This window comes from Rattus norvegicus, chromosome 15 (genome assembly GCF_021556685.1).
Source record: "Rattus norvegicus strain SHRSP/BbbUtx chromosome 15, alternate assembly SHRSP_T2T, whole genome shotgun sequence".
Classification (NCBI taxonomy): Eukaryota; Metazoa; Chordata; class Mammalia; order Rodentia; family Muridae; genus Rattus; species Rattus norvegicus.
This window is the reverse complement of record NC_141548.1, coordinates 26943551-26965404: the sequence shown is the minus strand read 5'-3', so window position 1 is coordinate 26965404 and position 21854 is coordinate 26943551. Positions and strand designations below refer to the sequence as shown.

Below are 21854 nucleotides of genomic sequence, written 5' to 3'. Positions count from 1 at the left end.
CAAGCCACCACTGTGCTTGGTTCTCAGTCTCCATCATCTTGTGAACCAATTTTTTAGACACACACATTCCCTTTCTCCAACAAACAAATTCATGAATGCTCTACCTTTCTCCTGGGAGTCTGTATGTTTGTGCTTTTAATCTTCTTTTGTACAGTAGTCTCCCTACTAAGTGTCCTCAGCATTGCTCACGCTGTGTTTTATGTTTCACTTCAGGATTTCTGCCTCTTGGGTGGTTATTGTCCAAAGGAGCACTCAGGGGCTGCAGCCCTCTAGCACCCGCAAAGGAGCTAGAGACTATAAGGGCTAAGATGAAATTATAAATTCTAGCTCCTTCTGTCTAAATGAGAGCTACATAGGAAAGATATGAACACAGCCACTCAATATCCACCACCCCAGTTCTCTCTTAGAGAGAATAGGGGCGAAGATAGACATGAATCACAGGATAGATAGAGGGTAAGAGATAGCGGCAGAAGGTGACACACATAAAACCATAAAGCAAGAATAATAGGACATTCGTTAGAGTGTGGTCAAAAGGAAAAGATAAACAAAGAGTTGGTTAAGCAGCCCGTCCCCATTTTGGCTATGCCCTACTCTCCATAACTCATCAAAGCCTTTATATGCACTCCGGTGTGGTTTCTCTAGTGCACCAATCCCTCCTTATGGTGGCCTCATGAACAGCTCTAGAATCATCATCAGACAAGATAAATTCAAACAGCTCTCAACCTTGTACCATTACTCTGATGTGAAATAAATTTCATATCAGCTACCCAGGCTCTGGTATTTTTGTTATAGTATCAGAAGAGTGGATATCGTCAGTGATCTTGAATATATATCCATTGGCCATTTTCTGTAGAAATGTCTATTCAGGTCTTTTGACCTTTCCACTTGTTGTTTTGAGATAGGGTCTCACTATATAAGCCCAACCACCACCCTGGGATTTACTAAGTAGACAGGGCTGGTCTTGAACTGATCCACTGGGCTCTGCCTTCTGAGTGCTGGGATTAAAGTATGTGTCACCATTTTTAATTAGCATATTTACCCTCTTGCTATTAAGCCCTGTGATTATCATACAGTTTGGATATCTGCTTCTTTCAAGATAAGAGATTTTCAAATATTTTGGTTTTTTTATATGAAATTTTAGGCTGTGTCTTTGATTTCCGTGAAAAATAATTGTTTTGATAGAGAGCTCAGTGAATCAACAGATTGTTCAGAGCGCTGTGGACGTTTCAAGAATATTAAAATTCTTCCAACCCAGGAAGACAGACAGCTTTCTACTCTGTGTCTTTGACTACTTTTATCCTGTAAAAATTTTCCTCTGTGGGAAAATCTGTTCCTGATTATTTTAACCTATTTGTTTTATTTCTGTTGTAAATGGGATTGCTTTCCTCTTTTCTTTTCCAGATAATTTGCTGATACATAGCAATACCACAGGTTTTCACAAGTTTATTTTGTACCTAGTAATCTTTTTCACTCCAATTATAAATTCTTCCAGATTTTATATGTGTATATAGATACATGAATGTCTGTGTACATGGGTTAGTGTGTCTTTGTATGTGTTTATGTGCATGTGTGGTGTTTGTGTGTGTTTCTGTATGCACACCTGTGCATTTCAGTTTCTCTATGTTGGATGTAAATGGTACATTTTGGGGATTGGCTTTTTATAAGATTATGAATTTTAATTTACAATTTCCTGTTTAACTTTTTCCAAATAAATAGCCTTTTCTTTTTATTATCTAAGTGTGCTGCACAGGAATTCAACTGCTATGTTAAACAGAAGTGGCAACATTGGGCATCCTTGTGTCCCTGACCTTAAAACAAAGACCCTTCAGCTTTTCACCAGGGAATATGTCAACTATATATGGCCTTTATTCAAGCCTACTTTTTGTCTGGATACTTCTATTCCTACTTGAAGGAGAGCAGAAGTCTTGTTATATTGTTGTGCTTTTGAATTTTTCACTAAACAAAAATTTGAAATACAAACTCCAGTCAGTGGTACTAGCATCTAGCTGTTATCGTAGGAACCAGCCAAGTGGAAAGACCTCAGCTTCTGTGCCCCTTACAGTCAGCAATTTATCACCAATTTCAAGTTGTAAAGGTTAGGGAGCTCTGCAGGAGTTTTAAAAATGTGTTTTCCCACTAATTAAGAAGTACTACCAAGTTATATATAGCTTGGCAAACCCTACAAAATACAAAGAATACAAGAAAGTCTGTCCTTAATTCTACCTCTTGTTATTTAATTTGGTCACTGTTTTGATGTGCACTTCTCTGGCTACACCGAATATTTTTATTCACGTGCTGGGGGAGAGCTAGCCCTGGGCTATGCTCGTAGGCACACAGTACTTTATTATACAAACTTTGACTAATAATTATTTTTATTTAAATAATTTTATTTTAAGAAGCTAGAGCTGCAGAAGATTTGGGTTTGATTTTCAGCACCTACATGCAGCTTACAACCATCTGTAGCTCCAGTTCTAGGGGTCCAGGAACTCTTTTCTGGGCTTTATGTGGGATACATGTGCCATATATAAATGCAGGCAAAACACCCATACATATAAAATAAATATAGACACCAGTATAGACCTATGTCTAAACCTTTTTAGACTTACCTACCAAAATGCCTATCTCCACATGTCTTTAGAGCTCAACTGTGGTTTCTTTCCTTGATTCATAGAACTGATGAGTGGACTATACCCTTTCGGATTATCTCTGCACATTCTAAGAGGCCTTTTCGCTCCCATCATAGAGTTACTGTGTAAGAATGTTGCTTAGTGTGGGGTGTTATCTTAGTTTTGTTTCCTGTGGCTGTGATAAAATGTAACTTAAGGGAGAAAGGGTCTACAATTGTTTTGGCTCACAATGCCAGTTACAGTCCATTATTGTGGGAAGTCAGGGCTGCAGGAACTTTAAGCTTCAAGTCACATCACATCCATAGTCAAGAGCAGAGAACAATAAGTTAAAACATGCATATTACTGTTTAGATCAGCTTCATTCTTACACAACCCAGGATCCCCCTGCTCAGAGAAAAACCACCGTCTAGAGCAGGCAGATCTTCCTACCGCAGTTAAGCTAATAATAATAATCCCTTGCACATGTGCCCACTGGCCAACCTAACCTAGACAATCCCTCACCGAGACTCTCTTGCCTGGAGATTTTTGATTGTCAAATTGACAACTAAAACTAACCACCACGGGCCATCAAGAGGAGGTGGCTCGGTGGGTAAAAGCACTTGCCACTAAGCCTGGTGACTAGAGTTTGGTCACTAGGACCCACACGGTAGCAAGAGAGAGATGACTCCTCCAAGTTGTAGTTGTCCTCTGACTTTCAGATGTATACTATGGCAGGAGTACACATAGAAAACACACACACACACACACACACACACACACACACACACACACACACTTTGGAAAACTCCACCAAACAAATCCTGAAACCCAACCATCACAGGCTCTATACAATTTACTCCACTTACCTCAGATATGGGTAGTTTTCCAGATGAGGCCCTAGTTGGAAATGCTCCTCTTGGCAATGTAACATTTACTCTTTAGATCAGAAAAGCCTATGGATGCTTTAAATCTAGCTTTGATCTTTGCCTCCTGTCCCTCTGCTCTGAGAAATTCTTCTCATTCCTTCTGGGAGTCGTCAGCCTGGTCCCACGGTCATTGTCCTGTTCTCCATATGATGCCCAAGCTATTTCCTGAGTCTGGACTCTCCCTCACTTACTCACATGCCCACACTACTTCTTGTTATCTACTTCTTGGATACATGCTAGCTGAACTCTTTCCTCGCTGGCACCAGGTCCAGTAGCATCTGTTGGCTTATTATAGAGAGGACACAATGCTGGATCAAACACCATGTGCGTTGCAAATATTTGTGGAACAAATGAATGAATTTTGTGCGTTCTCTTGCTTGCATTGAAATCTGTTTTGGATTGGAGACAGAGTAACAGAACACCCACATTTCACTTGTCTTTCATCTTCCTCTTTGGATTCTATATCAGGTACTATATGGAAATTTTGCATGTGGCATTTCTAATCTCCACAATGACCTCTCAAAGCATCTGTTGCCATCTGTTGTACAGGGATAGCCGAGGGTCTTCAAGTTCATTATTTTCTCTAAAATCAGTGGCTGACCTCCTTCTGGGAGGGCTCACTCCTGGAAGCACCAACTCCTGGTCTTGTGCTAAGGTTGATAGATGTCTTTTTTCTGGCGTGCTTACACTCCTGATCCGACCTTGATCAGCCACCTCATCTGTCTGAACCCATTTGGTACAGGGCTACTTGGGAAGAACAACCCTGAGAGGTTCGATAAGGGTTTTGTAAGATAACTTGAAGTCAATCAAAGGAAGTGAAAAGCCAAAGGTATTCCCACATTTGCAGCCACATTTGAGATGGGTAGAAGAGCAGTGTTTCTTCTAGAAATCAAGCTGACATTCCTGTGGCTATTCACTGGCTGACTGAAAGTGCCTCTTGGCTTCTCTGAACCTCAGTTTCCCCATCTTTTCTACGAGTATCACATAATCTCACTCTTTGAGGCGTGTTCTCACGCTGTAGCTCAGGCTGACCCTGAATTTGAAGCTCTCCTTATGATTCTGTTTCCTGAATGCTGAGATTATAGACCGGAGCCACCATGGCTAGCTTGTGAGCTTATCTGACTCTCATGCTTGCCACCTTGTGGGTCACGTGCTACAATACATGTGCTGTAGTTTGTGAGAAGTAGTCTTAGACATGGCACTGTCAGCATGATAAAATACCTTATTACGGGAGCAAGATTGTATAAATGGAGGTGCTGACTTACTGAAGGTGATTTTCTTATTCCAGGGGCCCCGAATCATGGCTCATGACCAACTCTGGCTGGCCTCCTGTTTTTATATAACTTGTGAGCAAATAATATTTTTTACAGTTTAATATGATTTTTAAAGAAAACAACTATGACATATAAGTATTACATAAAATTCAAACCCCAGTATCTATAAATACAGTTAATTAGAGCAAGACTGAGCACATTTTCCTGTAGACCAATCATCCATGGCTGCTTTTGCAGCAGCAGAACTGCCTAGTTATAAAAGACTGCAACCACACTGACTTCATACATTTATTCTCAGACTCTGCAAGTGGAGCTCAGTGTGCTCCCTTTTCTACTTGTTGAAGCTTCTTGTCCGAACAGTAAGTGTAAAGTAACCTCATTTCTTCCTTCAGTTTAATTGCTGATTTCTTTTCCTTGATAATAAACATAAAATGAAGATACTGTGCCCCTCCTCCACACTTTTTATGCTTAAGTAACATGGGCACTGAAACACCAATATAACATTAAAAGTCAGTAAAGGGTGAAATGCCCATCCCCAATTTCAAGTCATCCTTCTCACTCCGAATGAGGCATTTCTCTCCTATTAATGTTCCAAATAGCTGTGACCAGGATCTGCAGAACAATACTTAGTTGATGCAGTCCCTTCACACATGTCACTTCTGTTATTAATGGCGGTTATCATATGGTAGTGCTGTAGAATGGTACAGTGGAAATGGCCCTGAGTTCTTGCAGTTTGCCTTTTCTTTCTTCAAATATGACTGCAATGCTTCCCTTTGGAGCTAGAGCTGCCTTGGTGCACCATTTTCCTGTCCTTTCCTGTTCTCTTGCTGACAGGCTTCAAGTGAGGCATCCTCATGGATCCTAAGCGCTGAGACAAACTAGCATCAGGTTAAAGAAAAGCAGTCACAGGAAAAGCAATTTTCCCAGGCCTTCTTTAAATGAGTTGGACAGTATAAAGAATTCCCTTAACAAACATTATTCTCCGTTCATTCAATAAGGACACGGGAGGGGGTTGATCTGTGTTGCATTTCTGAAAAAGTGGCTTGGTGACACATACCTTTAATCTCAGCACCCTGGAGGCAGAGGCAGGTAAGTTTCTGTGAGTTCAAAGCCAGCCTTGTCTACATAGTGAGTTCTAGAACAACCAGAGCTATGTGGAAAGACCTGTGCCTGCCATTTTGTTAAAATTGTTGGAAGTTTTTATTATATTTCATGCAAAAAAAGAAGAAAAATTTTCAGTAAATCAAGTTACCAAGCTCTATAATACTATCAAATGTAAGTAGGGGACTGCTATTTATATCTGGTTCTCTTATTTTTCCTAGTGAGAAGCTGGATGGAAAAGCTAAAAGACAAGGTAAGAAAAGTCTCCTCTTCTTGTTGACTGATACTAAGGGGTAAATAAAAGACCCACAAAACAGTACAGCTCCCACGGTTTACCATTTAGGAATTTATATGTATATATACAAACACGCATGTGCATGTTAATAAGAGGCCATAATTTTAAAGGAGAGCTGGAAGGGACGTAGGAGAGTGTGGAGGAAGAAATGAGAAAGGATGTCTTAAAAATTATAACAGAGCTTCAGTTTGCTGTCCTGAGCCTCCTAGGGAGAAGAGGCATTCCCTTTGGCTTCCTTCCCGAGGAACACAGACCAACACCATAGTCTCTGGAGCCTCGTTCACCTTTCCTCCTCACCTTCTCTCTCTCTCTCTCTCTCTCTCTCTCTCTCTCTCTCTCTCTCTCTCTCTGTCTTTCTGTCTCTCTCTGTCTCTCTTTATCTCTGTCTCTCTATCTCTCTGTCTCTCTGTCTCTCTATCTCTCTGTCTCTCTGTCTGTCTCTGTCTCTGTCTCTCTCTCTCTCTCTGTGTGTGTGTGTGTGTGTGTGTGTGTGTGTGTGTGTGTGTGTGTGTGTGTGCACGCATACAGGTATGTGTGCTTATGCATGTGTGGAGTCCAGAGGACTCAGTCAGATATCTTCCTCTATTGGTCTCTTTTGAACCTCCATTGGTCTCTCACTGAACCTAGAGCTGATGGGTTTGGGGTATACTATCAGCCAGCAAGCCCCAGAAATTCTCCCAACAACACCTTGCACAGAACTGAGGTTACAGGTATGTTGAGAGACCTGACATCCAATCGCAGTGTGAGTTCTGGGTTCTGAACTGAAATCCTGTGATCGCACAACAAGCACTCTCCAAAAAACATTTTTTTAGGTTGGTTCATTTTATATTACATGTGTGAACTGAAGTCACAGCTGGTTGTGAGCCCATGCGGGTGCTGGTAATGGAATGTCCTCTGCCATAGCAGCAAATGCCATCAGTCATAGCCTTTTCTCCAGGCCAACAGCAAATGCTCATAACCCCTGAGCCAGCCCCTTATCCTTGGGCAGCATGGGAAGCTAAATACTATTCTTGATCTACCCGGTACAGCTTCTTTTAGGGGATGTTGGCAATGTTGTTCATTTTTTGTCTGTGAAATAAGAAACTGTCCCAGGCACACGTGTAGCTTATTTTAGTGCTTCCTCTCACGGGGGACTTGCAAACCACCCTGTCTGGATGGTCAGCTGTGGAAAAGCACTTCTCTCTCTTGAGCAGACTTGACAAAGTGATTGACAATGCACATTTCTTTCCAGAATCATATTTTCATTTTCTTTTGATTTTTCAGTCCTCTCCAAGCTTTCACATTTGGTTGTAATTTTAACTGGAACTACTCAAAATATTGATGGAGTCTTGAATTCCTGAGGGTAGCCATGTCAGATCCCATTAGCACATTCATCTCAGGTTTAATTGGGATTTCAATTGCTTGAAAATCGTTTTAATGGTCAGGCAATAAGTTGCCTTCAGTTCCGCAGCCTCAAAACATGTCTGCTTATGGCTTTTCACATATTTTATTTTATTAGTATGCTAGTTTTCTTGCATTGGAGTCAGTAGATTGTATTTTGCTACAACTTAGTGTTAAAGGACAAGCCATCCAGTTGGAATTAAAATTATGCAAGTACAGTAGTTCTCACTGCCCTTTTGATTCTGGATGAAAATTCACATATATGTAGTTTTTGTTAACAAGTTCACTTTGTTTTCATATACATTAAAAGTGATAAAGGAAACTTTCAAGCCGCTGAGGACATTGGGTGCCATTTTTGGTATTTGTTATGTATGCAGTTATGTCAAAAGATATGTTCAGATGAACAGACACAGGTTTAGAATATCCTGAGAAAGATATTTTCTAAAATATCTCATATTAAAATACATTTCTAAAATATATTACAAAAATTATTAAAATAGACTTAAATTTTGGTGTAAAACTACGCCAAAGAGGTTGGACATTGCAACCTCTGTACCTTGCATATAAATGTCAATTCTTGCTAGTTGCCATCTTCAGAAGCAATGTTGGGAAGCCTGGCTGCTGTCTGATGAAAGTCACTCGAACACTTAGCATGAAAACTAGACACACACTTAATGGAGCTCATAAACCAAACAAGGACAGCCTCTTGATCTCGTTTCATGAATTGTTCCAACGTTGGGTCTCAGTCAGTCCCAGAAGTTCTAAGAGAGTCTGTCTGCAAAAGTCCTGGTTCCTTTCTTTTGTTTTGTTTTCTTTTTCAGTTTCTCTGTGTTAATATTAAGGTTCATCCTGAGTAACCGGTAGCTCCTACCCATCACAACTGAAGTCAAAGGTTCATAGCTAGTAGCAAAGAATCGGGGCCTAAACTGATTCAGTTTGATAGCATACTATCATTCATTCCCAAGGGTAATTTATGATTCTAAATGGCACGTCCAGCTTAGCTATCTTCATGTTCTAGCGAGAAAAAAGAAAAAGGGATGGGGGTGTGAGTGCTGTGGACAATCCATCATTAAAAAAAGAAGCAGCATCCTGTCATTCTTTTTTTTAATTGGTTATTTTGTTGGTTATTTTATTTACTGACATTTCAAATGTTACCCCCCTTCCCAGTTTCCCCTCCACAAACCTTTCCCCCTTTCCCCCTCTCCTCTGCCTCTATGAGTGTGCTCCCCCACCTGCCCACCCACTCCTGCCTCAGCGTCCTAGCATTCCCCTACCCTGGGTCACGAGCCTCCAAAGGACTGAGGAGCTCTCCTCCCAGTAATGCCAGATAAGGCCATCCTCTGCTACAAATCCAGCTGGAGCCATGGGTCCCCCCAAATGTGTACTCTTTGGTTGGTGGTTTAGTCCCTGGGAGCTTTGGGGCTCTGACTGGTTTATATTGTTGTTCTTCCTATGGGGTTGCAAACCTCTTCAGTTCCTTCAGTCCTTCCCCTAACTCCTTCATTGGGTTCCCCGTGCTCAGTCTGAGGTTGGCTGTGTGCATCCGCATCTGTATTGGTCAGGCTCTGGCAGAGCCTCTCAGGAACAGCTATAGCAGGCTCCTGTTAAGGCTCGCATCCCCCTATAAGGAGTGTGTTCTCGAATGTGCATGTGTCACGGTGTCTGAGTCAGAGTTAGTATTGCTGTGATGAAACAACAAGGAAAGGGTTTGTTTTACTGACACTTCCACATCACAGTTCGTCACTGACAAAGTCAAAGTCGGAACAGGAATTCCAGCAGAGCAGGGACCTGGACACAGGAGCTGCTCGCTGGCTTACTCCCCATGGCTTGCTCAGAACTCAGAACCCCCAGCTCAGGGATGGCCCCACTCACAATGGGCTGGGCCTTCCCTTGTAAATTACGAATTAAGAAAATGCTCTGCCAGCTTACATGTGCATGATCTTATGAAGACATTTTCTCAATAAAAGTCCCCTCCTCTCAGATGACTATACTTTGTGTCAAGTTGACATAAAACTCACTAGAGCACACGGACTTATCATCTTCTTGTTGAAACTGATTCCTCAATCATACTCAGCTTCATGGATGTTAAGGGAGGAGAAATAATCTTAATTCTGTCCCACACCAGATTAGAAATTGTTTAGCTACTGAGAAAGGACATAGATATTGACAGACCACTAGTTTCCATAACTTTAGCTTTTTTTGGTTAAATGTACATTATTGATGGTGTTTGTTAGACCAAGCTTATCTTGGTTGACAACTGATAAATGTCTTTTCAACATCAAGATTGCTTCTCAGAAATGAAGATGCTTGATTAGATTGTATGATAAAGACTAGTGCTGGTCTTAGGTCACCAACGCCAGTTTATATCTTCGTGATTTAAAAAAAAATCATCCAGCAAAGAATGATCCAGATTTTATTTCACAGTCATTGACTCTCAGGGTGGAGTGTGGAACAGCTTCTTCAGACACCCTGGGAGCTTGGCCAAAATGCAGGTTCTTGCTCTAGTCCTCTGAGTCAGAAACCTTGAGGATGTGGTCCAGTAGTCTGTGTTAGCAAGTCTGACACATCACTCTCACATGTTCTTTAGTTGGAGAGATACTGCTGCTTAGGGAGCCCAAGAGCCAGTCTCAGTCCAGAAGATCTGAAGCAGTGGAGGATAGCATGCACTGTTTGTTTATTTGTTTGTTTGTTTGTTTGTTGAGAGAGAGTCTCACATAGCCCAGGCTGACCTCTCATCACTATGCAGTTGAAGATTGTAGCTGCTTGTATTCTCATGCTAATTACGTTCCCATAAAACCTGTTTGCAGTGTCTTGCACATAAGACACGGAGGGATTCTACTTGGTAAATAAAGATGCCCACTGCTAATGGTTGGGCAGAGCAGACAGGGGTGTGACTTTTAGGATTCTGGGCTAGGGAGAGACTGGAGAAGGAGAAAGGAGATCTGCCATGATGGGGGAAGGAGAAAAAAGATGCCATACCTGAGAAGGTGCAGGAGAGAACATAGCTGCCATGTAGGAACCAGGGAAGAATGGCCCTCTTGGTCCCAGACTGGGTCTAGGGCAGAAACGATGGAATATAGATTCTAGTAAGGAATAACCTGGGAATATCAGAGGGAGATGGAGTAGCCATGTGGAAGTTGGGAAGTGGCCCAGTCATTGAGCTGATTAAGGCATATAGAAATGTAAAGGCTATGCCTATGAATCTTTCATTTGGGAACCCAGACCATTGGGGCAGGTAGCAAAGGGCGTGCTGCAGCTGCTGGAATCAATTTGAGAAGCTTTGATTAGCTACAGCTACAGAAGATAGCTTTAAATTTTGATCTTCCTGCCTCTGTGTCTCAAATGCTGTGACTACAGGTGTGTGTCGCGATGCTCGGTTTAATAAGGTGCGAGAGAGTGAACCCAAGCCTTGTACATGCTATGTAAGGTGCGAGAGAGTGAACCCAGGCCTTGTACATGCTATGTAAGGTGCGAGAGAGTGAACCCAGGCCTTGTACATGCTATGTAAGGTGTGAGAGAGTGAACCCAAGCCTTGTACATGCTATGTAAGTAGTCTGCCAGCTGAACTACATCCTTGGTGCCCTTCACAGGCCCTCCTTATAGCTCTCTTGAAAATAGATGTTTCTGAACAAATACATATATATTTTTTTATCTCAAAGGCAAACATAAATGAAATTATGTCTACTCAGCTTTTCCTTTACAATATATTTTAAGTGCTTAAACTTTAGAGGGAAAAATTTACAATCCATAGACAAGATATAAAAATGAGAATGGCACGAGTAATCGCCTACCACCTTTACCACGTTTAATCTAGATACACCGACTAATGTTTTCTGCCTTCGATTTTATTTGTAGGCATAGCCTCTTCATTATTTTACCTGAACCATAGAATGATAAATTGCATAGATGGTGGCCTATTTATCCCTAATTTTTCAGTCTGCGTTTCCTAAGAATAGGAACCTTCTGCTATCAAATCTTACTGTAGTTTCTAACTCAAGCCCATTTAACATAGCTAGAGTACACCTTTGCGTTCTCTGGTATTCATAGTGCAACTGTTCAACAGACCTGAAATGACCTTCATGAAAGTATCATTTCTCCTCCAGTATAAGACCCCACCAACAATTGCATAATACATTCCTTAATCACATCCCAGTCACTCCCTTTCATTATTTTATAACCGTCTTTTATTTTTCATGATACCCATATTTTTAAGAATATAGTCTATTTTTCACAAAGAATTCAACCTATGGAATTCTAGGTAGACTTAGAATGACTCTGGTGCTCAATAGAAAATAAAAACAGAACACATTCACATGCGCGCGTGCACACACACACACACACACACACACAAGAATCAGACAAAAATATTAAAGCATTCAAATTCCTTGCTTAATATTTTATTAATTTCCCAATGCACATTTAGAGTTTATTCTAAGGTTGACTTTCATTCAGTGTAATAAAATATTACTGACAGTTTTATTATTTCTATAGTTTATTTTAAATTTACTTATGTCTACTCTGCTTTTAAATAGTTTACATACTTTGATAAGCATTGTACTTAAATTAGTTTAACAATAAATTTAGTACATATGTATTACCATTCATGTTGTGCATATGAAAAAACAAACAGGCAAGCTGGCCTTATGATAGAACGATGTTTTGCATCAAAGTCCAATGTTCCAATAATAATTTTCACATTTATATCTAAGAATTATAGGAAATAACAATAAAAATAAAACTGAAAACCTAAGAAAAGAATATAGTCTATTTTTATATAAAAATAAAATATCCATCACTTTAGCCTTGTTAGCTGTTCTGTCCTGGTTAGACTCAGTTTGGTTGGGAAATCCCATGGGTAAATTGTGTCCTCTGGGTGCCATTTTGAATGCCTATACACAGCCAATGATTTTGAACAAAGAAAAGCTCCTAGACACAGTTGATAAGTTAAAACTTAAGTATATAGCATCTTACTTTATTTCTGAGAACATGAGGTGATAGGCAGCTCTGAGGAGGACCTGATTGAAGACCTGATTTACGTTAGTCAGCGTTAAAGAGCAAATGGCTACCTTGTCCTGGAAGGTGGGCTGAGAGCTGCACCTCATTCTACAATCTATTTGTGATTTGAAGGCAAGGTAAATACCATTTACAGGTGAAAAATATAACTGATTTTTTGTAAGTGAAATATGACAAAAGTGATACATTTGGAACACCCACATTGTTGATGTGGAGTTAAGCTACAGAGCTTCAGGAGGCTCAGACAGTGGCTGTCAAGTTGACATTTCACAAAGTACAATATTGTCCTGTGAATGTACAACCTAGAAGAAGACCGTTTATAGGGCTAAAAGTTAATCATTTTTCATATTAAATATGGGTGTACATTTCCATGCACTGAAAATACTGTTTTTTAAAATCTTTATTTTTGGTGAGAGCACCAGAACTTTTGCATTGTCCAATATTTCCTTATATAAAAGATTATAGAGTTTTTATAAGACTCAAGCGGGTCTGCAAGAGTTTTAGAAAAACTTTCATTCTCTACCAAGCGTATGAATTTGTTGAAGAATGACTGGGGTTTGTTTCTCTATTGAAAGCATTGTGCTGATTTAAAAGAATCTCATTGTTCTTAAATTAATGAAAAACTTTCCATATTTTGTCCCAATTTAAAATCCTAGGATATAGGATCGGTGAGGGCGTAGCTGAGGGTGTGTAGTTTTGTAAGAGCCCCTCTGCTACTCCACATGCAAGTTTAAAAAAGAATTATAACCCACAGATCTCAGTGCTTTATGAAAAACAATCTCTCTCTCCCCTCCCCCCCTTTCTCCCTTCCACTATCTGTCTGTGTGTCTATGTTTGTCCATCTCATTTTAGTTCATCCTAAGAGACATTAGAAATAGCTTTGCTAGATAAGCAATTAATAATTAGGAGCTAGGGAGATGTCTTAGTGGCTTGCCTCTCTTGATGAGGTCCAGGTTCTGTTCCCAGAGCCCATGTAGTGGCTCACAACCATCCGTGACTCTAGTGCTAAGTGATCAATGTCTTCTTTTGGCCTCTTTGGGGAATTCATGTATTTGATGACATGCGTGCACTGAACCACACACATACACAGTTCACAAGTATAAAAATACATAAATAAATCTTTTCAAAAGGAGAAATAGAAGACCCACTCTTTCTCAGAAAAACCAACTGCACATTTATTCTAAGTTTTAAAAAGTATAACTGTAATGTATGTCTTCCAGTAGGTGTGTAAGCCTTATGATTTCCCATGAAAAGTTAGTATATACACGTGCAGCCCACAAGGGTTTTACTACAAAGACCTACCTCAGAAGGAGGGCCTTACTCCAAGAGTGGGTGGGACCTGAGCTGTGCACTAAAGCATAGGGATGCACTGGGACTGTACTGTTTTCTCAGGACTGAAGTGTCCATAGTGATCTTGGGTACGCTGGAAATACTCGAGGCTCCTGGTGAAGTAGCCGTGCTGCAGGCAGTGATCTTGGTGCCCTTTTTGGCCACTACTTCCCTGGGACTAAGGATGCTCTCTGATTGGTTTTGTTCATTGGGCACACTGCTTCTCTCAGTGATGTGTTTCATATGCACATCTCCTTGTCCTTGCCTTCCAACAATTAACCCACCTCTTCATTCATGCAACACTCTCACCTTCTACACATATGCACTTTTATCCTTCCTTTCTGACTGTAATACAGCTGAGAAAAGTGAGTGCTGAGGGGTGACAGGGAGGGCAAGAGAGTGCAAACCCCGCCTTTACCCTCCAAGGAACACAGTATTCCAGAGGACACTTCAGTCCTTTGGCATGCAACTCAGGCTGTTTCCAATTTATTGCATTTTAATAGCCCCGGCCTTCACAGAAACCCACTCCATCCATCTTTAGTACAAATTATATTTCTGTCATCAAAAATTGATGTTGACAAATGTGCATAATCAAGTGTCTGGAGGGGCCACCAGGTCTGGCTGGTTTATATCAGACCATATTTCTAAGGGATTTGAAATAATAATTTTTTAAAACCTCATTACGTTTTCAGTTGCTTTCTTCCCCCAAAGCGGTACCTTTGTTCTAGGTTCCCTTTTAAATTATAGCTGAGCAGACAGAGGTATTCAAAGCCTCTAAAACCTGCTGCCATGTAGCAGGAAAAAGGAACTGACCTGGTGCTCTGTCTAACATCCTAATGCACACCTCTCTTGTCTTTCTCCTTCTCTGTCCAGGCAGGCTACATGTCTGGAATGCTGGTGCCTGTTGGGGTAGGGATAGCCGGAGCCTTGTTCATCTTGGGAGCGCTGTACAGCATTAAGGTTATGAATCGCCGAAGAAGGAATGGCTTCAAAAGGCATAAAAGGAAGGTATGGACGAAAAGAAAACGTGCTCCTCTTGCTGCTTGCCCAATTGCTTGATAAAGTACAGAGGGTTTAATGGGGCAGAAAAGACTCCCCATTCAAGGTGCTTTGAATTAGCTGCTCCTTTGTTCTTTAGAGTGGGTCTGCTTCTGGGCTTTGCAGACAAAGACTGTAATGCCTTCCTCTTTTCCTTCCCCAGCAGAGAGAATTCAACAGTATGCAAGACAGAGTGATGCTGTTAGCTGATAGTTCTGAAGACGAATTCTGAGCTGGACTTGAGTTCAACCGAGACATCCCATGGGATTATTATCTTATTTTCTATGTGAAGACAAACAGAAGAAAGAGAATAAATAAATGAGAAAGAACAGTATCTATCCACCTTGCTGCTACCAGGCCTCTGGTCCAGCTCCCGTCTCTGCTGGAGAGTAGTTTTTTTTTTCTTGTGCTCAGCAGAAAAACCACGCTGTACCCTCAATGCAGCATGCAGTGTTCGGCTCATCTGTAGTGTATATGTCATCCACAAGGGCTGGGATTTAGAAACACACAGGCTACGTGTTCAGGGGGAGTTAGGTAGAATAAATATTTCGTATTTTTCCATTGCCTTTTTCTTGGTTTGGATTACTGGACTGAAGTTAATGATGTCACCACCAAGGCATCGTTGACTTTGATTGACGAATTCTAAGGAAGGGTAACTTTTCACAATCCTTCCCTACCTTTTTGAAGCTGTCGGCCTTGGTGTACCCTCTCTCTGCATCAAAGACTAGTTACCACACTTGGAATGATTTTTTTCCCTGAGATATCTCAGCCTATTAGAATTATATGCAAGTCTGTGTGTATCTTGCATTAAATTTTCCAGTCTCTTAGGTGTTTTTTTTTAATTTTTCTCTTTCTTAGTCTTGCTGTTAGTAAGAAAAGAATGTACCAGAAATTATACATTACATAAACCCTTAGCCTCAATTTATGCTTGCTTTCTTGAATAGTGTGACTTAGTTCGATGCATATACTGAAATATTCTTATTTGTTAATCATTACAGGATAGTCTTTTGGTATATTACTGAAATTAGCTAAGAAGAAATAAGGATGAAATCAGATTGAGAGTGTGTAAGCTCCCAGAGTGATTGTCCTTGCCATTAGGTTCTATGTTTATGTGGCCATTACTTTTCCATATCTAAGATCTTACTATGGAAGGACTGGGCCACCAGTGGTCTTTTGGGCTTTAATAGATAAGGCCAGTTTTCTTTAGAGAAGATGGCCCAGTGACCAGAGTTCTCATGTACAAAAGACCTTTGGGTATCCCTCATGGGGTTGACAGACTGTTAGATCCTTTCCCATTTTCCTAGGAATGCAATTTTCTCTTCTATACCGAATAACACATTCAAACATCCTCTTTGAATCTGGATATTTGGGAATTTTGGTTCACTGGATTTAGCAATATGGCTTGAAACATTTCTAAGGATAGATAAAGATTACCAATAATGCTGTGTTGTGCCACAAAATGTCCATGAACTCCAAAAGACCACTCAGGACCTGTGTCCGATGCAATCACACCAGGGTCTTTATTCGAGCTTGTGCTTAACTCACCACCAACCCGCAGAAGGGATCCGGTGGATTAAAAGTCCTGAATATCCTCTCGAAACAAGGTTTTATGGAAAGCAGCAAGTGAGGGGTTAGTGTTCCTAGCCTGGCAAGCATCTAACTGGGGGCGGGGATGGGGGCTGGTGGTGGGTGGGGGCTACTGTGGCCTTTAACATGATTGGCTGGTACTGGGAGCCAAACTACAAACTTCTGTTTTCTTCCTAATTGGTGGTAGACAGTGGCCCTGTTGGGGGTTAACCTGGAAACTGGTGCTAAACACTGGATTTGTCAGGGGAGATTAACCTGGAGACACAGATCTTGTTGGGGTTAGCCTAGAAACTGGAGCTAGGCTCAGGTTTCCTTGGAGGGTAACTTAGAAACTAATGCTAGGGACCAGCCTGTTAGTTTACTTGAGTTCAAACTTAGGTCCGGTTCTCTTAAGATAGAGTTTGAACCCAAACGTTTGGTCTCTCACTGTTACTATGGAAAATTTGCTCATAGTTATTAGATCCTATTCTACTATGGGAGGGTCAATTTAATTACGCCTCATAGCGTCTGGGTGAGGAAGGATTCATGTCTCTATTTTTGATTCTACTGAACATGGAACTAAAGTAGGGAACAGAAAGAATCAATCATCAGTTATGTCTGTGGACTCAGCATGAGAATTACCTCGGACCCAAACTATATACTGTGCCCTTTACCCATGCTTCGAAAGATATTATAACATCGGAAGGTCCTTCTTGAAAACCAAATCTACTCGGTCAAAACACATTTATCATTAATCTCTGTGTTTGTTGAATGACTGAATCTTTCACACAAGCTCTTTCCCCCTAAATGAATTTAAGAGTCATCTCTACGGAACTAATGGGAAAATTTCATGAAACCCATTTTCGAATGCTGGCCACCTCACAAAAATATTTTTTTTCCTAAGTTTAATTCTTTTGGTCAAGAAAGAAAATGTGTAAAGTTGAAGAGAAATGAAAAGCCATGGCGCAAATAAAAGCTAGCCATCAGGCTGAAGTCAGAGTTTTTAAAAAGTGGAACATGGGTCAAGGCTCTCGTCAGTGAATCACAGTTCTACTAGGAGAGCTGCCCTGCTTCTGCATAGGGGATGCTTTCTAAGAGCAGTCTCTTGCTGTGTTCCTCACACTGAGAACAAGTGAGCATGAGGTGACTTTGTCACTTGCAATATTGACAAGTTGTCTATAGCAAACTAACAACAGATTCTCTTAATTCAAGGACACTTGGGTGAGACTGACAGGCAATCATGCCTGGAGCTACTCAATCTGCAGCTTTAGATTAGATCGGGGATAATAGCGCTTCTTTAAATTGTTGTATAAAAAGTCACTCTTTTGCCTGCTATTGGGACCTTTTCCCTTATACTGGATTGTCTGGTCCAGCTCCAACCTTAGTATGAAGGGAAGTGCCCTAGTCTTACTGTGACTTGATATGCCATATTTGGTTGATATCCATAGGAGGCCTGGCCTCTTCTGAAGAGAAACAGAGGAGTAAATGTCGGCAGCAGAGGGGAGGTGGGTGGGGGAGGAGGACAAAGGGGAAACTGCAGTCAGAAGGTTAAAAAACAAAAAGTCATAAGTATAAGTCACAAATTCACACAGTGAAGATGACATCTGTGTACATTTTCGCTTTAACAACAATCTTGGTATCCCCTTTGGCCCACATGGCTATATAGAGTAAGGGGTTTACTTCGACCACAGCAGATTTCGGTACAAACCTGTTTAGCTGTCCGTATATGGAAATGTGGTAGAACTACACATTAGACTGCTACTCAGTCCTCACAAATAAAGGAATGGATGCTGGAGGACTCTGCTAAGTAAGATAAGCCAGACTCATAAGAAGGGCTGCATGATTCTAAAGGATATGAGCTATTTAAGTGGTCAAATTCGGAAACCAAGATAAAATGATGGTTGGGAGAGATGGGGGAAGGGAAAGGAAGGAGAAATGAGGACATGTTGGTCATTGCTATAAAGTTTCCATTATCGAGATGAATAGTTTCCAGGCATCTGTTGTACAGCATAGCACCTATACTTCACAATGCTGGATTATACAACACAGCACCCACGGTTAACGATGATGCATTGTATCTATTCTCAACTGTGCCGTATTTAAATTTTGGTTAGGACAGTAGATCTCACAATAAGTATTTTTCCCATGCGACTAAGAGATGAAGGAGAGCAGGACTCGCTCTGTGGGAAGGGATGCTTTCCCTGGTCATTCTACCCAACAAATCTCACCATCTTCTGCCAAATCACAAGCATGTTTTCATAGTGAAGAAAGGGAAATAAAAGCCAAAATAAATGAAAGGAGCTACTAGGGGAAAAAAGGGGCAGGGGGCTGAGGAGACGTTGTCTATCATGCCCTTGGTTCCTTATGCTATAATCAGAAGATAATATTTTTATTTTGAACCACTTTGATTTTGCTTTCTTCTGTGAGCTGCTGCTTTTATTACCTGCTGACTTAATTTATATGCAATATTTAGAGTTAGTTAGTATCCCAGGGAATCAGATTCCCTTACCAATGACTTAGCCTTGGCTGCAGTTCACAGATTACCTCAGCAGTAGGTTTTTTTGTGAAATGGAAAATACCCGTATCCTTATACAGGCCAAAAATGCTGTGGGTAAAAATTTAAAGCTAAGTTTGGGAGCATAAAGTGGTTATACCATAGTCCATTCCAGGTAGTTTGTCATTTCATTAATTTATTGTTTTAATCTAGTTTTTTTTAATAGTACTAGGGACGAAACTCAAGACTTCACGTATGCATGAAGTAAGCAAGTGCTTTACCCTTGAGTCACAGCCTCAGCTTTTACAGACAGAGACGCAGGCACACTCACATACCTGAAGCCTAAGATTTAAAGTGTTCTAGCCATGAAAACAACATAGAATGGTATAAATCATTCTGAATGCCTAGTACTTCCCTCTCTGGCTACCCATATATATTTTCTTCCTATGGAAGTCCAAATCAAGCACCATTTTAAATCACAACCATAACACACACGCACAGGCGCGCGCGCGCGCGCGCGCGCACACACACACACACACACACACACACATACACACACACACACACACACACACACACACACACACACACACACACACCAAATCCTCTTTGGGCATTATGATTTCTGTGGCCATGAATGACCATCAGCCCTGCCAGCTGCTGAGAAATGGCTTTTGGAAACAAGACTAACTATGGCACAGGCTTACACCTGTGTATCCTGTTGTAGAAGCAGGCTTTGCTTTGACCGAAGAGAAGTATGAAGAGGAAAGATGACATTGGAAGGAAGCAATCTCACTCCTTGTGTGTAAAGATGAAGCAACAAGGAAGGAAATATGAACAGAAAAAGATGGAGGAAAACCCTAATACAGAACATGTGAAGCAATGGTATATGCTAGTATAATGTGTTGACAAAAAACCAAGTCATAAATATATATTTTTTGTGTGATGCTGGGGATCAAACCCATGACTTCGTGCATGCTTACTAAGTGCTCTAACACTGAGAAATACCCTCCATCTTCACACTTAGCTACTTAGGAAAACAAGGAAGCTAAACAAGGAGAAGAAAGAAAATGAGGAAGCTCACTAACAGGGAAGGAACAGTAAATGTATACAAACCTATGTGAGTTCCATCTCTCTCATCAAAGGAAATTACACGAGGTATAATGAATAGAGCGGGGAAGGAGCTGAAGTCCACAATGAAAGGGGAGATGGAGTTGACTGGTTTCTTTACATTACCTTACTTTCAGTTAAATGTCTTCCTTAATTACATAGACTTGAAATTACTGAATGTAAACTTTTAGGGAAAGGAAATAAGCTGAAAAAAATTAATGGTATAAACCTAGTAAATGTCTCACATTTGGACATAGGGCATTCCATAGGATGCACAACTCCATTTTGGGGTAGCTATTCAACCAATAAACTGTGATTGACTAAGGAGTGAGATCTCATTATGTTACTCTGATAATTACAAATCTTGGCAGTCAGTATGGCTGTAAACAACTTAATTTCTCCTGTAAGCTAGTGTTATAAAAATGCACCAGAAGTATCCCATACATGTAATAGCTGAATCTACTTCTTTATTAATTGGCTCACATTTCTGTTATGCACATGCACAGCAAAAGAAACAGAAAGGAACAGAAAAGAAAGAAGGAAGGAGAAGGGGAAAGGGAACAGGAGCACAAGTACAAAAAAGACAGTTGTCTGCTCTCTCATTCTACTTTACTCAAAAGCTCAGAGTGATACGAAGGTGGACTCTGAAATCTTCCCCTGAGTAAAGCAAACATCCTACAGTCTTTTCTCAAAAAAAAAAAAAATAGCAGATGCAGTAGCCCAAGTGATAGCCACAAGTACAGTACACTAGAAGAAGGCAGATACTTGGCCAGGTAGAATGAAAGTTCTCACCTCAGATTGTAGTCTATAGCTAAGATGTTCAAGACTGATATTGCCTAAGAAGTGTGACATTTTATGGGATGGGAATGGACGGCCTGATAGGGAGTAGAAATAGAAGACTAATTTATATTATCAACATGGGAAAATATACTTGTACCTCTTGTCACAAAGCTCAAAGGGTTAGGGATAAGAGTATAGGAAACTGGCATGTCAAGAGGGTTGACTGTTACTTTGTTGTTTTTAAACACAAGATGTCATCTACTTGGATTTTGAAGGAAGAAAGTTGGTGCCAGTCCAAAAAACTGAGTTTTTATGAACTCTGAGGCCCAACAATTTCTTCTCAAGTAACATAAAAGAAAAACACAAAACCTTGGAAATGTTTCTTCAATTTTATAGGAAAAGATATGACAGAAATAGATCTCTAGAAAGTGGCAAAGACATGCTTCCAAGAGAGAATTTTATTACAAAACCCCTACTTCTTATTTCCCATTTCTTTATTCGTGCAAGAAAAGGAAAAAAGGGAAAGGAAGATACAAATAACTCTATTAATGAACTGATTAGATCTCATTTCAAGTGTCTCCAAGAGACACATGAGACCTTGAGTCTGGTCCCCACAATAAACAAACAAACAACACTCTGTGTCAAAAGGAGGGAGCGTGTCTAGAGTGAGCAAGAGCAGTGGGTAGCATTGTTTCTTTTCTGAATTGCCATCCCTCGGATGCACAAGAACAGTAAGGTGCAGTTAGTACATCACCATAAGGAACCTAAAGATTGATGGCAAAGGGGAGAACCAAAGAATAATATCATGCCAAAGTCTGTTGGATCCAGAAAAGGAGTATTCAACCCTGCCAAGAAGATCAGAAATGTGTTTCTAGAGCAAGTAACATCAAACCTGGGACCAGAGGATGAGTAAAGGTTAGTGGGGTTAAAGAAAAAAAGAAA

The 21854-nt window shown here is 40.6% G+C and overlaps 1 protein-coding gene across 4 annotated transcripts in view; it reads left to right on the top strand.

Moving 5' to 3' along the window:
* Armh4 (armadillo-like helical domain containing 4) overlaps window positions 1–16014 on the top strand; it is a 101073-nt gene extending 85059 nt beyond the window's left edge. For 2 of the 4 annotated variants that reach the window (XM_087586090.1, XM_087586088.1), the window contains exons 6-8: window positions 6129–6160; window positions 14798–14932; window positions 15129–15788. In XM_087586090.1, coding sequence (XP_087442216.1) covers window positions 6129–6160; window positions 14798–14932; window positions 15129–15194 — 233 coding nt within the window. In that variant the 3' untranslated portion in view covers window positions 15195–15788. Of the gene's footprint in view, window positions 1–6128; window positions 6161–14797; window positions 14933–15125 lie in introns of all 4 variants that reach the window. The other 2 variants (NM_001108374.1, XM_087586089.1) reach the window with 2 other exon arrangements.
* The last annotated feature ends 5840 nt before the right edge of the window (window positions 16015–21854 follow it).